The sequence below is a fragment of the Anarhichas minor genome, unplaced genomic scaffold (assembly GCF_050575085.1).
Source record: "Anarhichas minor isolate MPS153535 unplaced genomic scaffold, ASM5057508v1 ptg000136l, whole genome shotgun sequence".
Taxonomy (NCBI): Eukaryota; Metazoa; Chordata; class Actinopteri; order Perciformes; family Anarhichadidae; genus Anarhichas; species Anarhichas minor.
Genome location: NW_027466582.1, coordinates 9,449,147 through 9,462,008, shown reverse-complemented (window position 1 = coordinate 9,462,008; position 12,862 = coordinate 9,449,147). Strand labels below are relative to the sequence as shown.

General features: G+C 40.0%; 1 protein-coding gene across 1 annotated transcript in view; it reads left to right on the top strand.

The window, feature by feature from the left end:
- The window catches only part of LOC142941721 (glutamate receptor ionotropic, kainate 2-like), a 49,068-nt gene extending 44,120 nt beyond the window's left edge, over window positions 1-4,948 (top strand). The window contains exons 15-16 of the mRNA XM_076083750.1: window positions 1,752-2,002; window positions 4,784-4,948. Of these exons, the coding sequence (XP_075939865.1) occupies window positions 1,752-2,002; window positions 4,784-4,948 (416 nt within the window). The remainder of the gene's footprint in view (window positions 1-1,751; window positions 2,003-4,783) is intronic.
- Window positions 4,949-12,862: the final 7,914 nt, after the last annotated feature.

The window sequence follows — 12,862 nt, the reverse complement described above, 5'->3', positions numbered from 1 at the left end:
CGCAAATGCATCATCTACGGCTATCGACTTAAACTGTGATCACATTAATACTTGAGGCCAGACAGTGTGGGAGTGATGGATGTCCTCCAGTGTTGAACATCTGTCAGGTAGTTGTGTATGCACAGTGTGTCAAGCACAGCGCTTTTCCATTTGCCCGGGCCCCGCTCTCCATATCCTCCTCTCTAAGGACCCATCCTATTAGCATTTATCCAAGGCCTGCTTTGTTAGGCCATCATTAATCATTTGAAATATGAGGGGAGCCTGAATCGGGGGACTCGGATACTTGATAGATTTCTCATCTTCAAATGAAGCAAGCATAATGCTTTTCACATGCACGTGCACATGCATATACATGACTGCATAGTCAACGCTGTATGTACATGAACGGATTAATGTGTCGTATGAATTATTTATTATTTATTATGAAGTATTTATTGTCTCAAAGTGTGCACGTCACAGAGACATTTTGAGCACATGTACTGATAAGCACAGGCACACAAACAGAAATAGACTATTCATGATCAAAGACGCAAACACTGACATGCTGGTAAGAATTCAGTGGCACTTTGAGTCATTTTCTGTTTTTGTATTATTGTTCACTTCGTCAGTCTAAATACACAGAGAGGTGGAGATGAAAGGATGATGGATTGCAATCGGTAAATGATAGATGAGACAGAGGGAGCTAAAGGGGCTGAGAGGTAAAACTGTGTGAGAGCAACAGACAAAATGATGCTACCTGCTACCTGGGGCCATAATGAGTTCATTTCTCCCGGAGCTTTAGCACAAAATGTCCCCGTGTTCGTAAAATGATTTCAATTAGCCCACATTACAGAAATTTTACATTTTACCGCTCTTTCATCTCTTTTAAGTCACTAAATAAGCAGATGGAATGGAAATGTACAACCAGGCCTCATTATGTATGAGTTCTGTAATCATATAAATACACTAACAAGCTTTTGAACCAGTTTATAAATGAAACATGAATGCTCACAGTAAGTATTAATCTTTCCTGGCCTGGTTCGGGCACAGAGTGTGCGCTGCGCCTCGATCGGCCGTGTGTTGTGTGACACATGCTGTGGATGGGAGAGGAACACGACCCCACTCGGGTACCCTGCAACGATTACTCCTCCTTTGATCAAACCAGCACCCGCTGCGCCTTAATGCCTCGTCGCTAATTCTGGCGCCTTCCCACCGTCTGTGGATTTGGGTTCTTTTACTCATCATGACATTAGCATGCATAAAAACACAGTGATAGAGCAACCCTATCTCAGATACACACATTTAATCCCAAACACTTTCACCCATGTAATGTCGACTCCAACTGGGCTTCTCTGTTCTTTTCCTGTTTATGTGCACCATTTTTAGCATGTGAAAGCGTGTGCAAACAGCAGCTAATTCAGTCAGAATCAACAGCAGCTCTGCTACACAAAGCCAAGTCTTTCTTGCCAACTCCCTGTGCATTATAATTCACACACTGCAGAGAGGAGTGAGAATTTTGGAGTCACTCTGTGAATATAGGGATTAGTGGGATTTGAAGAAGGACTTACAGAAAAAAACTCCCTCTAAGCAGCCAACAATAACATGAAGGGTTATATGATCACATGCAAGCCAGAGTGTGTTTCATACACCCACCACCGTTGGATATATATACATACACATATACTCAACAATAACTTCGCAAGCCATAATCAGGTTTTATTGTATCCCACTATTATATCCATGCCCACTAATCTCATGTTGTGTCCTCGCAGGATCTCCGTACAGAGACAAGATCACGATAGCCATTCTGCAGCTCCAGGAGGAAGGGAAGCTGCACATGATGAAGGAGAAGTGGTGGAGAGGAAACGGCTGTCCTGAGGAGGAGAGCAAAGAGGCCAGCGCTCTGGGGGTGCAGAACATCGGCGGGATCTTCATCGTGCTGGCTGCAGGACTGGTGCTGTCAGTGTTTGTGGCAGTAGGGGAGGTGATTTACAAGTCTAACCAGAACGCCCAGCTGGAAAAGGTACTGGAGTATTTTCTGATGCATGTTGAGAATTAACTTGAATATATTTTGCCATATATTCTTTGTTTCAGAGATTTGTTGTTTCTATTTGGAGTTTTTGTTCTGTCTTCTCCTACGCACCTGTCAACCTACAGGTGTGCATAACTTCTGCTCTGTATCATTTTTTTAGGTAAACTAAACTATACATTTAAGAAATGAAACCAAATTATCAAATACAACACAGCATACACACTTGTAGTGTGTCTTTAGTTTGTCTCAGAGATTTGTTGTTTCTATTTGGAGTTTTTGTTCTGTATTGTCTTCTCCTACGCACCTGTCAACCTACAGCATACACACTTGTAGTGTGTCTTCAGTATGCATGCTTGTTCTTTTTTGCAGGTTTGGGAATGAGTTGGCCATGAAACAATAATCACATGCCTATATGTATGTGAGTCCTTGTTTGCTGTTATTTTCCCTCCTGTCCATACTGGCCGTGAAAGTGATCCCTTGAACTGAAGCTAATACGAGGTTTCATCCTTCAAATCAAATGGGTATTTTAGTGGTATAGTCTCTTTAGCACAACATTCCTTCTTGCGTTTCAGACAGTGTTTCCTTGCTGAAGTGGAGGGATAATATTAAAGTGACATCATTTTTTACACTGTAACTTTGGTAGCTCCTACTTATTATATGCTGACATTTACAATGCATTTTTGCTTGGACGGAGGACTGTGGATTTTGTCCCCCATCTCTTAATTTGAAGTCACATCGGGATGGGGATCTCTGCATGGCCAGTGTGGACGAAAGGAATTATCACAGCGACCAAAAGCTGCATGCGAGTGTTGTTTATAAGACAGACTTGGAACAGAAAAATTGTGACCTGGTCCTTTCATTTTGAGATTTGTCTGAAAACGAAAACATTCACCATTCAGTGCAGCATATTTCTTCCCCCCCTCTGGTTACGTTTCTTTCTAGCAAGGAACTGAATATATTTTAGACTGTTCTATCTGTGCTCTATTTTAGTACTGAGTGCACATGATTCATCACACAGTGTGGAGTATGTCTTTTAGAGCTCTTTAACTCGTACAATGTTTCCGGATAATTTTGAAAGTCCTTTTCATAGCGTGTTTTAATTAATTCCATCTACAGAATTAGCACGGTGCAGCGGCGTGTTATTTCATTGCAACAGTAATACATTTCTGGCTTTTTTTTAAGGTTTGCATATGTTTCAGAGCACATCTCAGCTATCATTAATCATAAGCCGCAAGACTGGGTCACAATATTCAGATAATTTGCAAATGCCACAATCTCTATGCTACCAAGGTGCTAGTAATTTACATGCAGACAATCAGCCTCTCCTTCTCTATTCCCTTTCCCTACGAATCTCCTCCATCACCCCCTTCATTCTGCTTTCCTCCATCACTCTAATCCATATCCCGCCTCAATGTTTTTCACCGTTTCTTTTTCTCTCACCCTTTCTGCCCCTCACGGCTTCTGTAATCACTCATCTTCTTGAGTCTACAATATATCTCATTCATGCGGCAGCCAAATATATGTAAAAATTGAGAGAAAAACAATAAAATACCTGCTGTATAAGCCACCTACAGATATCCATCTCACACACCTACGCACATACACAAACCGAAAAATAATAGCTTTATACTTTACTGCTCTCCCTCCTGTTTCACATCTTCTCTCTTCCTACACCCTCTAAGAATTTGAATTAGATTTTGCATAATCAGAGAGTGAATGTATGGAAATTTGTCTTGGCAACGTTGATGCGCAAGCATATTGACATTTATAGGATTTCACACCACATACATATTGCAGGGACAACAGAGGCGCATATTACTGATGTTACGTAACATGTGTCCCTCTATGAGAGGGTGATGGGTGTTTTAAAAGAAAGTACCAATATTTTTGGATTTAATCTGCTGAAGTGGATATTTTGTCCTTCATTCAATATTGTTATATTGTCTACTCGCACGCCAAGTGTTGAATGTTTCTCTTTGCTCTTGGCAGGGTGCAAAAGGCTCTAAAATTGCATTTAGACCTTTTTGTAACAGTAGAGCTGAAAAGGGGAAATCTGGAATGAAGGCCTGATTTTTCAAAGATAATATTTAGACGAATTAAGATGTTGGACTGATTATTACACTAGTCAGTGTTAAGCCTTAACTTATTTTCAAAAATGTCAATCAATCATTGATTGCTGCTACATCTATGTCCATCTTACCATCTCGCTAACCATATTTTCAGCTTGTTAATGATACTACTCAGTTAGCATTATAAGATTACCCATTATATTCTTCCTCTTCCAACCGTTGGGTACTTTTGGTTCTGGAACTGTTTGGTTTGTTTTTTCATGTTCAACATATGACGGTGATGTTTGGATGTCCACATACTTTTGGCCAGGTTTTGCTTTATGATATATACATATATACACAGAAACAATATTATAGAAATGGAGAGAAAACAAGGCTTTAAAACATACTATTTTCTTAAGAAAAGATACTTTGAAACAATAGAATTAGCCCAGTATGGACATGGATAGCCAATTAACCAATTAGACCAATTAATGCATACTGTATTTTGAAAAATACATTTTCATCGGTTGGGTAGGCTAGAATCTCTTTCATACAGTACCTATCATCAATGAACCTCTTGTCTTACCAATATTCAATATGTTCTTAAAAAGACAATATTGGCTAATGGTTATATTATGCGCAGTTGCATTGCTTTGAGTAGAGTAGCGAACAGCATGGTGCCAGCTGTAACTTTTTCCTCTTTCTTGTTTGCCTTCTGCAGCGATCTTTCTGCAGCGCCATGATGGATGAGCTGCGTGTGTCTCTGAAGTGCCAACGTCGTCTCAAACAGAAGCCTCAGCCGCCCGTCATTGTTAAGACAGAGGAGGTCATTAACATGCACACATTCAACGACCGCAGACTCCCAGGAAAGGAAACCATGGCATGAACGTTAAGCTTACCCTGAACACACACCATGATTAAAAACCATGGAGGGGAGACGGGGTCAAATTAACGCTGACTTAACCGCAAACTGAGGTTAGCAGTCAAAACAGGATTCCTTTTTGAACCCACTTGCTTATGTAGACAGATGTTTCCTGTGGAAATATAGATACCTGAGCAGTGTCACCTCACTGTGACGTTCACTTTTTGAAGGGAGCTGGAAAGGAACTTAAAAGTATGTAAATTGAAATGGGATCAAAGCAGCTTTGGCTCAAAACGTAAGTCTGGTCCACACTAGAAGTGGACGTAAACATACACACATACACGTAACACATATATTCACACACACACACACTCATCTGACACACTTTACACCTGTGCAGAAGGCAAAACTCTATTGTGACAGTAACACCAGATGTAGTTTTTCTGTTGATGTCAAAGCCCTTCTGTCTTACCTCCATGTGTGTTTGACCCGATTGGTTCCTCCCGTCAGTGGCTTGAGTTTCTTTCAAATGATTTAAACAAACACTAATCTCCCACCAACAAATGGAATGGTAGTCAGTGCCAAAATGGTTTACTATGACCTGATGTAAAAAAAAGTGATATTTGGTTTGGAATCATCTATGCTGACCTTGTCGAATACTCATCGTTTTCTTCTGTATTGCCTTTCTTGTGCCAAAGTTCTGCCATCGTGAAGAACTATCTATCATGCCTAATATTATGTTCAAAGCCTCTACAAGCAACGTATACTGTCAAAGTCCTTATACATGTTCGTCCTTACATGCGGTCTGCAGTTTTCACTCTGTATCAGTTGTTGTTTAAAAATGCAGGATTTCTACAAAAATGTTTGTTTTTGTACAAGAACAAGAAGTTTTGTAGTACTTTGTATCATGGTAGCCCCTCCTGTGGACAAAATATGTAGCAGATACCAACTCAGCCCTCAAATTCTGTCAACTGTTGGTTGTGGGGCTTCAAACTCTGCTGTGTAGGGTTCATTTCTCTCGTCAATCAGAGATTCGGTCTTTTGTCTGTCAGTATCATGGGGCCAGCTGTACATACTGTGTGGGGACGACGTGGTGGTTTTTGGTGGGTAAGAACAATGAAACTGTAAAGTAGTGGTGCTCAAAGTAGGAAAGGTGGTGACTCATTCTGAAAATAGGAACGAAGCTTCTGTCAGCAAACCTCTGCAGACAACAAGTGTGGTTAACTATCTGTAGCTCTGATGAGTCACTATAAAATACATAGTAAAACATGCAAAATGTTGCTTGTGTTAAAACATAGCTGTAGTCACCGAGCTACAATTTTGTTAGCAGGCTACATTTCAGCCATAGTAGATTGCAAACAATTCAAGTTTTTTCATGGGATCTTTGACAGTATCAAGTCATGAGGCAAACTGCTGCACTAGAAGAGGAAAAACGTCACTTGATTTTTTTAAATTATTTAATAAACTAGTTGATTTGATTGACGAAAAGGGTTGAAATAATCTCGTAGAACAGACAGTTTGTGTTTTGGACAAAAATACTTTGAAAACTCAATTTTTTGGCAAAAGACATATAGATCTTTGCAATTGTGACAGGCAGTAAAGATTAATAACTGGCTATAATCTCAACACAGGGTCCATTTAGTAGCTGTTCAGGAGCATTCAGTCATATATAATTTTCATCAGCTAATCAAATTTGCTCAGTTGCCATGTAAGCTTCTAATTATATTTCTCAGTTTTTTTTAATCGTCCCAACTAGACAGCTCTTATCTGATCGAGCGATATAATTGAAAGCTCTAGAGCAGCTACTAAGTGTTGAGCTTGTTTTCTTGAATTTTGAACCTCAGTGACGGGCGACCTGTGAATGTATGTAACAGTACAACTGCAGTAAATGTGATGTGGAAATGATCAGCGGCTTCGAGGCACTTCCTGTATGTCTTTGGCTTGTTGCTTCACTTATGTTCGCTGAAGGGGTCTTGCAGCAGATCATTTATCCACTAATTGTCTCCAGATTCTTTTCACAAAGTGACACAATCACATTTGGCTCCACGACATATCTTGTCTGTTAACTCTGTCCCATGTTGTGAAATGACGAGCATGCTTGGTAGATTACTTCTTCACTGCCCCTGTCTTCTTACACTATTCAGTTAATCGTTGGATCTGTTGTTCCAGGGATTTTTAGAGACTAAAAACAACACACACACACACACACACACACTGCCCAATGCAAGCGATGACATCTCTGCTGTACATGAATGGAATTAGTCAAATACTTATTAAAAACATCTGCATATAAAGATTATAAAGATTGACAGGGAAGACATAATGCCGAAACTCGTTGCCGTTCTACGAGTGTTGCTTGTCATTTTCCACGCAGCTAGATCTAGTGGTGCGAGCTGAAGTGATTGAAAACCTGGAAACATTTATTAAAAAAACGCCTTCAAAGGCTTGGCTGTCCTATCGAAAAAACAAATATGAGCTCATGGAATTTGACATTGATGCAAGGTTTTACAAATAATGTCATTAAAAATGTCATAATTGTAGTTTTGCCTCATATTATTCATTCATCTGTTTTATGTTTTTTGGTAACAAATGAACTGAAGACAGGATGCGTTGGTAACTTATTTTACTGATGCCATCAAGCACAATGACTGGCAATATTCTGAAATGTCATCCTCTTCTAATTGATTGAAGGAGGACATTAGGTAATTGCTAAATTGTTAATCAAATCAAGATGTTGATCAACTCTTTTTCTGATTGGTCCAACTGTCCACCTGGCTGTGTATCAATCTCTCTGACCAAAGAGTTTTATATAGTTTGATATAGAATACACAATGATACTCGGGAGACTGCACAGCCTGACGAAAAGGTCCCGAGAATGTTCTACGCCTCCTGTCTTTCTGATGTTTCATTGTTTATTTTTATTTCCCTCCCACAGGCGGGCCATCAGACAGTTCTAGGGTTTCTGACAAGGTTTTCTGGGAGTAATGATGAAAACTGTTTCTGCAGCCCGAGCTCTCTCCCCACAACATAAATGGCCTTCCCTGTCTGCCCTCCAGATTGACAGGGAAGGTCAGAGCATGCGTCAATGCGTTCAGCAGGGACCATTTAGTCTGTCACACTTATTTCCATCATATTAAGTCCTCTTCCTTCGTTTCCTAAGTGGTCATTGGAAAGGTATCCTTGAATAACATCTTGTTCATTAGCAATTAATGGCCAAGATTGCGTTGTGGACTGAGAATTGCTTTCTGAATGTGACTTTGGTTTGTCATACAGATATTAGGCTAAAAGCACCTGCCCGAGAAAGATTCTGTGAAGGAGGAAATGTATTCCGCTGCTCATTTCCCGGTGCTTTAAATAATTCAGGGTACCACATTAAGAATCATGTAAATCCACTTTTTTACCTTTTATTAGGTACGTTTGATGCACTTATAGTCATCACAGTAGGGGTGGGTGATTTAATGATGACATAAATTGCCAGAGATTTCCATACTGTTAATGGAAACGGTACAAATTAATGAATAGGGCTGATTTATGTCAAAGTTTAATTTTTAAATAGTTTTTGCACCAATTCATGACTTTTTCCGACATAGTAAACTATTACATATTTTTCGACAACCTATACTGTGACTTTTTTAACATTTACTATTACTTTTCCGTGACTTTTTTGACATATTATATTGTGACTTTTTAAAAATAATTTTCTTTGACATACTAAACTACGACTTTTGTCTGAAAATATTAAAATAACAGTCATAGTATAGTATGTTGTGTGACGATCCCTCCCTTCCACTGGGGGTCTGTGTCCTGTTTCCTGTCTGTTTGTCTTTCAGGATGTTAATCGGCCACTGATGAGCGACACCTGAGCCTGGTTTGGTCCCAGCTATGAAGGCTGCCCCTCTTCTTTGGCTGGTCCTCACTTCTTCTTTGGCTGCTCTACTCTCCTGGGCTGACACGGCTGCTGCTTCGATCGATCGATCGATCGATCAGTTTTAGTTTGGTTATTGGTTCGTTAAATAAATGTCTATTTATTACTTGTATCACTCATCTTGTCTCACTTATGTTGCAGCCTTGGAGCTAGGTCGTAACAGTTGAAAAAAGTCATAGTATAGTAAGTTGAAAAAAAGTAATAGTATAGCATTTCGAAAAAAGTTTTAAAAAAAATAGTCATAGTATAAGTTAAAGTATAGAATGTCGAAAACTTTTGTTTTATAATATGTCTAAAAAAGCCATAGTATAGTGTCGAAAAAAGTCATAAAAATGTCATATATGTCAGAAAAAGTCATAAAGTCATTCAAGGATTCAAAGATCATTTATTGTCGTTATGCAACACAGGGATGTACAACGGAATTCAGTTGTAGCCCATTTGTAACACAACAAAGACATGACAAACAAAACAAAACACAAATAGTAGTGCATTGTTAAAATTTGCATCATAAGAAATGTAAACAGCAGCAACAAAAATGATTCTCGAGGTAGATTGCATTGCCGACATCTTCACATTAAATATTAAAGATGAGAGAAAAAAACATTGTCCATCAACGTTGACTGTGATTGAGCACGAAGCGTCGTGATGTAAACACAGAATCCACCTCCTCTCGTCCCAACGGAGTCCTGCCCTCTGTCCTGCTGTCCGCCCGTCAAGTGCAGCTTGATCCAACATGAACGATGAAGCCAGGTTAAAAAGTCGTGAGAAAGTCATAAAAATACGTCATAGTACAGTATGTCCAAAAAAGGCATAATATAGTATGTCAAAAAAAGTAATAAAAAAGCCATAATATAGTATATGTCAAAAAATATCATGAAAACTAACAGTATACTATGTCACAAAAGTATGGTATCTCAAAAAATGGTATCACGTAGTATATCATAAAAAGGTTATAGGATATACTAAATATTTTAGTGAAAAAATTCATAGTTTAGTATTTCATTAAACTATGTGGTAAATGTTAAATGGCGCATTTTTTTTCGATCCAAAGTAGTTGTTTCCATCTTCAAACTCCACTGGATATACAAGTATGAAATTAGATGTATACCGATTATTTCATCCATTTCACTCACCCCTAGCATATACAGAATAACAACTATACTCATCTCACTCATCTCAACATCTATTATTCTTTTCTTTTGAACTTTCAAACATCTAATTAGCACATGTAAATGTATTCGTATAATGTATAAATACGACAAAAAAAATACCAATACCAAATATCAATTTAGATTCCTTTTGTTTCAGGTGAATGTGCATTCCACAAAGGCACTTGTGGCTTTCAAACAAAGAGGCAAAGATTCAATAATTCAGCAACATTTTATTTACCCGTCCTAAAGAAAATCACTGATTCCTGGCATGGTCTGTGTAAATAATTGAATGATTGGTTACTGTGTGGCTCAACCTAGTAGAGAAATGTTCGGTACAATATTCAGCTTGTGGTTTTGTAGATATTTCAGCTCTAGAAATGAGCTTTGAATCCTTTCTGTGGAGTTCAACATGCACAACATGAAATCCTAGGGGGAATACAATAAAAGGGGAATAGCAGTAACTGCCTGAGTTGGGCAGGTGTTGTTGGTTGAAAAGTGATGATTTGGTACACATTACGATCTTACCCAGCAGTGGCATGTGTCTGCCCAGAGATATCACAGGTGGGTGCATTAGAAAAACCATTGCCCCCACACGAAGAACTCTAATAGTCCCTTATAATAGTCAGTGTATTCTGTGCGTGAGCATGTGCGCTCATATGCACAGTCTCCACCATTTGCCACCTGTATGTGGGTTAATACACACACACACACACACTTGTGCCCAGGGGGACAAACCCTGTTTCGACTGCAAAATGAATATCAATTGGAAGAAGTGATCTTTTGTGTCACTTAGCAATTTGTTTGTATCTGGATGTTTTTTTCCCAGTGGCAGATGTGTTGTGGTGGGAGGCAGCTGCAAAATGGAGGAGCACAGCTTGCAAAGTGATTCACCCTGCTCCTGGCGTCTCCGTTACCCCATGAGTCTTTTCCCCCCCGACAACAATGTTTTCATTTCTATTTGCTTTATGCGTAACTAGGATGGTGAGCTCGATGCTTTGACAGCTCTGTCAGGAAACAAAATGACAGTGCTGGGCTTTCTCTTCGAGTCGAGGTGAGAGAAACTAATGGGACGTTTACGGGCTATTTAATTTTCACGACACATTCTGCACTTGTCCCGTGAAATACAAGGTTGTGGCTGAATATGACAGTAAATCATGTTCTTCGACAGACATCTTGATGCTATACTCAGTCTGATGAAAATCCCCAGACTGTTCCTGCAAATGAGCTCACTATCTCATGACATCTGCTGCATTTTTTTTTTTTTTTATGTACACACCGGAAATAACAGTGTTGAACCAGTCACATCTCCTGACAGGGGAATCACTGTGTTGTTCACTGCTGTCAAATAGCACTCTCTTTCCTCACCAAAATCCCCCATTAGGTTCTCTCTCAAATAAATGTTCTCTCTGCCTTTGAGTCATCCATTCTGTTGATTCCACCTCTGGTAGGAATACATCAGGCATAACGCCCTTTTCTTTCATCAAGGCAGCAGCTTTAAAGTAATTTCCCTCCTCTCATAGGGAGCCAAATGGAGACGAGAAGATGTCGATTCTCTCATCTCTTTGTCTGTCCCCTTTGATCTCTTTCAACATGAATTCCCAATGCAAAGAAAGTAAATGGGATTTTTTTTTTTCTTCCTCTGGAGTATGGTTGATCATACAAAATTGACCACAAATGACTTCTAAAGACCCCTGTGTTTTGCTCGAAAAAAAGAAAAAAAAAGTATACCCCAAAACATGCTTCTGGCTGTCATTACACATAGTGCATTTTAATGAAGGATGAATAATTCAGGGCGCACTTGTACATGCAACAGCCCAGTGATGCTGATGCTGAGAACATCTTTATGGACGCATTGGCCATCTGCGTGCATGTGTGTGTGTTTTTTTGGAGGACGAGGAGGGTTTTGTGAGAAAGGACAGAGGTTTTAGCGGTGCCATCAGCATGCCAGTGTGTATTTCTGTCTGTCGCGTTAACAGACAGCAGTTGTGATTTATCTTGTATTCCCAGTGCAGGGGCCCCCTCTATCTCACTGGAAAGGTTAAAGCATACAGCCTGGAGGCGGTACTACAAAGGTCAACATGCAGTTTGGGAATGAGGAACAGGACGAGAAAGACGAAGAATAAATGTACTCCTCTCCTCTCCTCTGTCTGTGTTACCGCCTCTGACATCCTGAAAACACACACTGCATTGTTTGCATCCAAGGCCCAGCAGTATTATCCTTTAGAGCTCTCTCTGTCCTTTCTCCCCTGTCTTCTTCTCCTCACCGCCTCCCCGTGATACCTCCAATATCACATGCCGTAAAAACAGCTGACCTTGAAAAAAATCATCTCCAGAGATTGTATATAAAGGAGAGCTGTATAGGAAAATGATGGAGGGTAACAAAGGGAAACTGTAAACAAAGAGCGTTCATTTAATAGACACGCCCCCCCCCCCCCCCCCCCCAAGATGTGCTTAGCAGGGAGACTGAGAGAGAGCCAGCTGGTTATAAAAAGCAAGGCGCTGGGCCATTAAAGAGGAGCAGGCAAATAGAGAGAGGGCTGTGAAGAAACACCAGCGTCTTTGGTGAGTCAGATGTGTTGAAGTGATTAATCTGCACTAGCTGCGTCCTTCACGGGCCTGGGGGGGGGGGGGGGGGGGGGGAATGATATAGTGGCACTAGGTTTCCCCCTAGTGGAGAAGAAGGAAAAGTGAGTCAAGAAATCTATTTCAACGTTGAGTTGTCATCGCTTACTTTGAGTTTCAGCGACAGATGGGTGCTGTGATTGATGCATCTCACTGTTTCTGTTATTGAACTGGCTTCAGAAAGTTCTTTGAGGAAAAACAAGCAGTAGAATACAGCAGCTCACTTCAGTTTAAGTGATG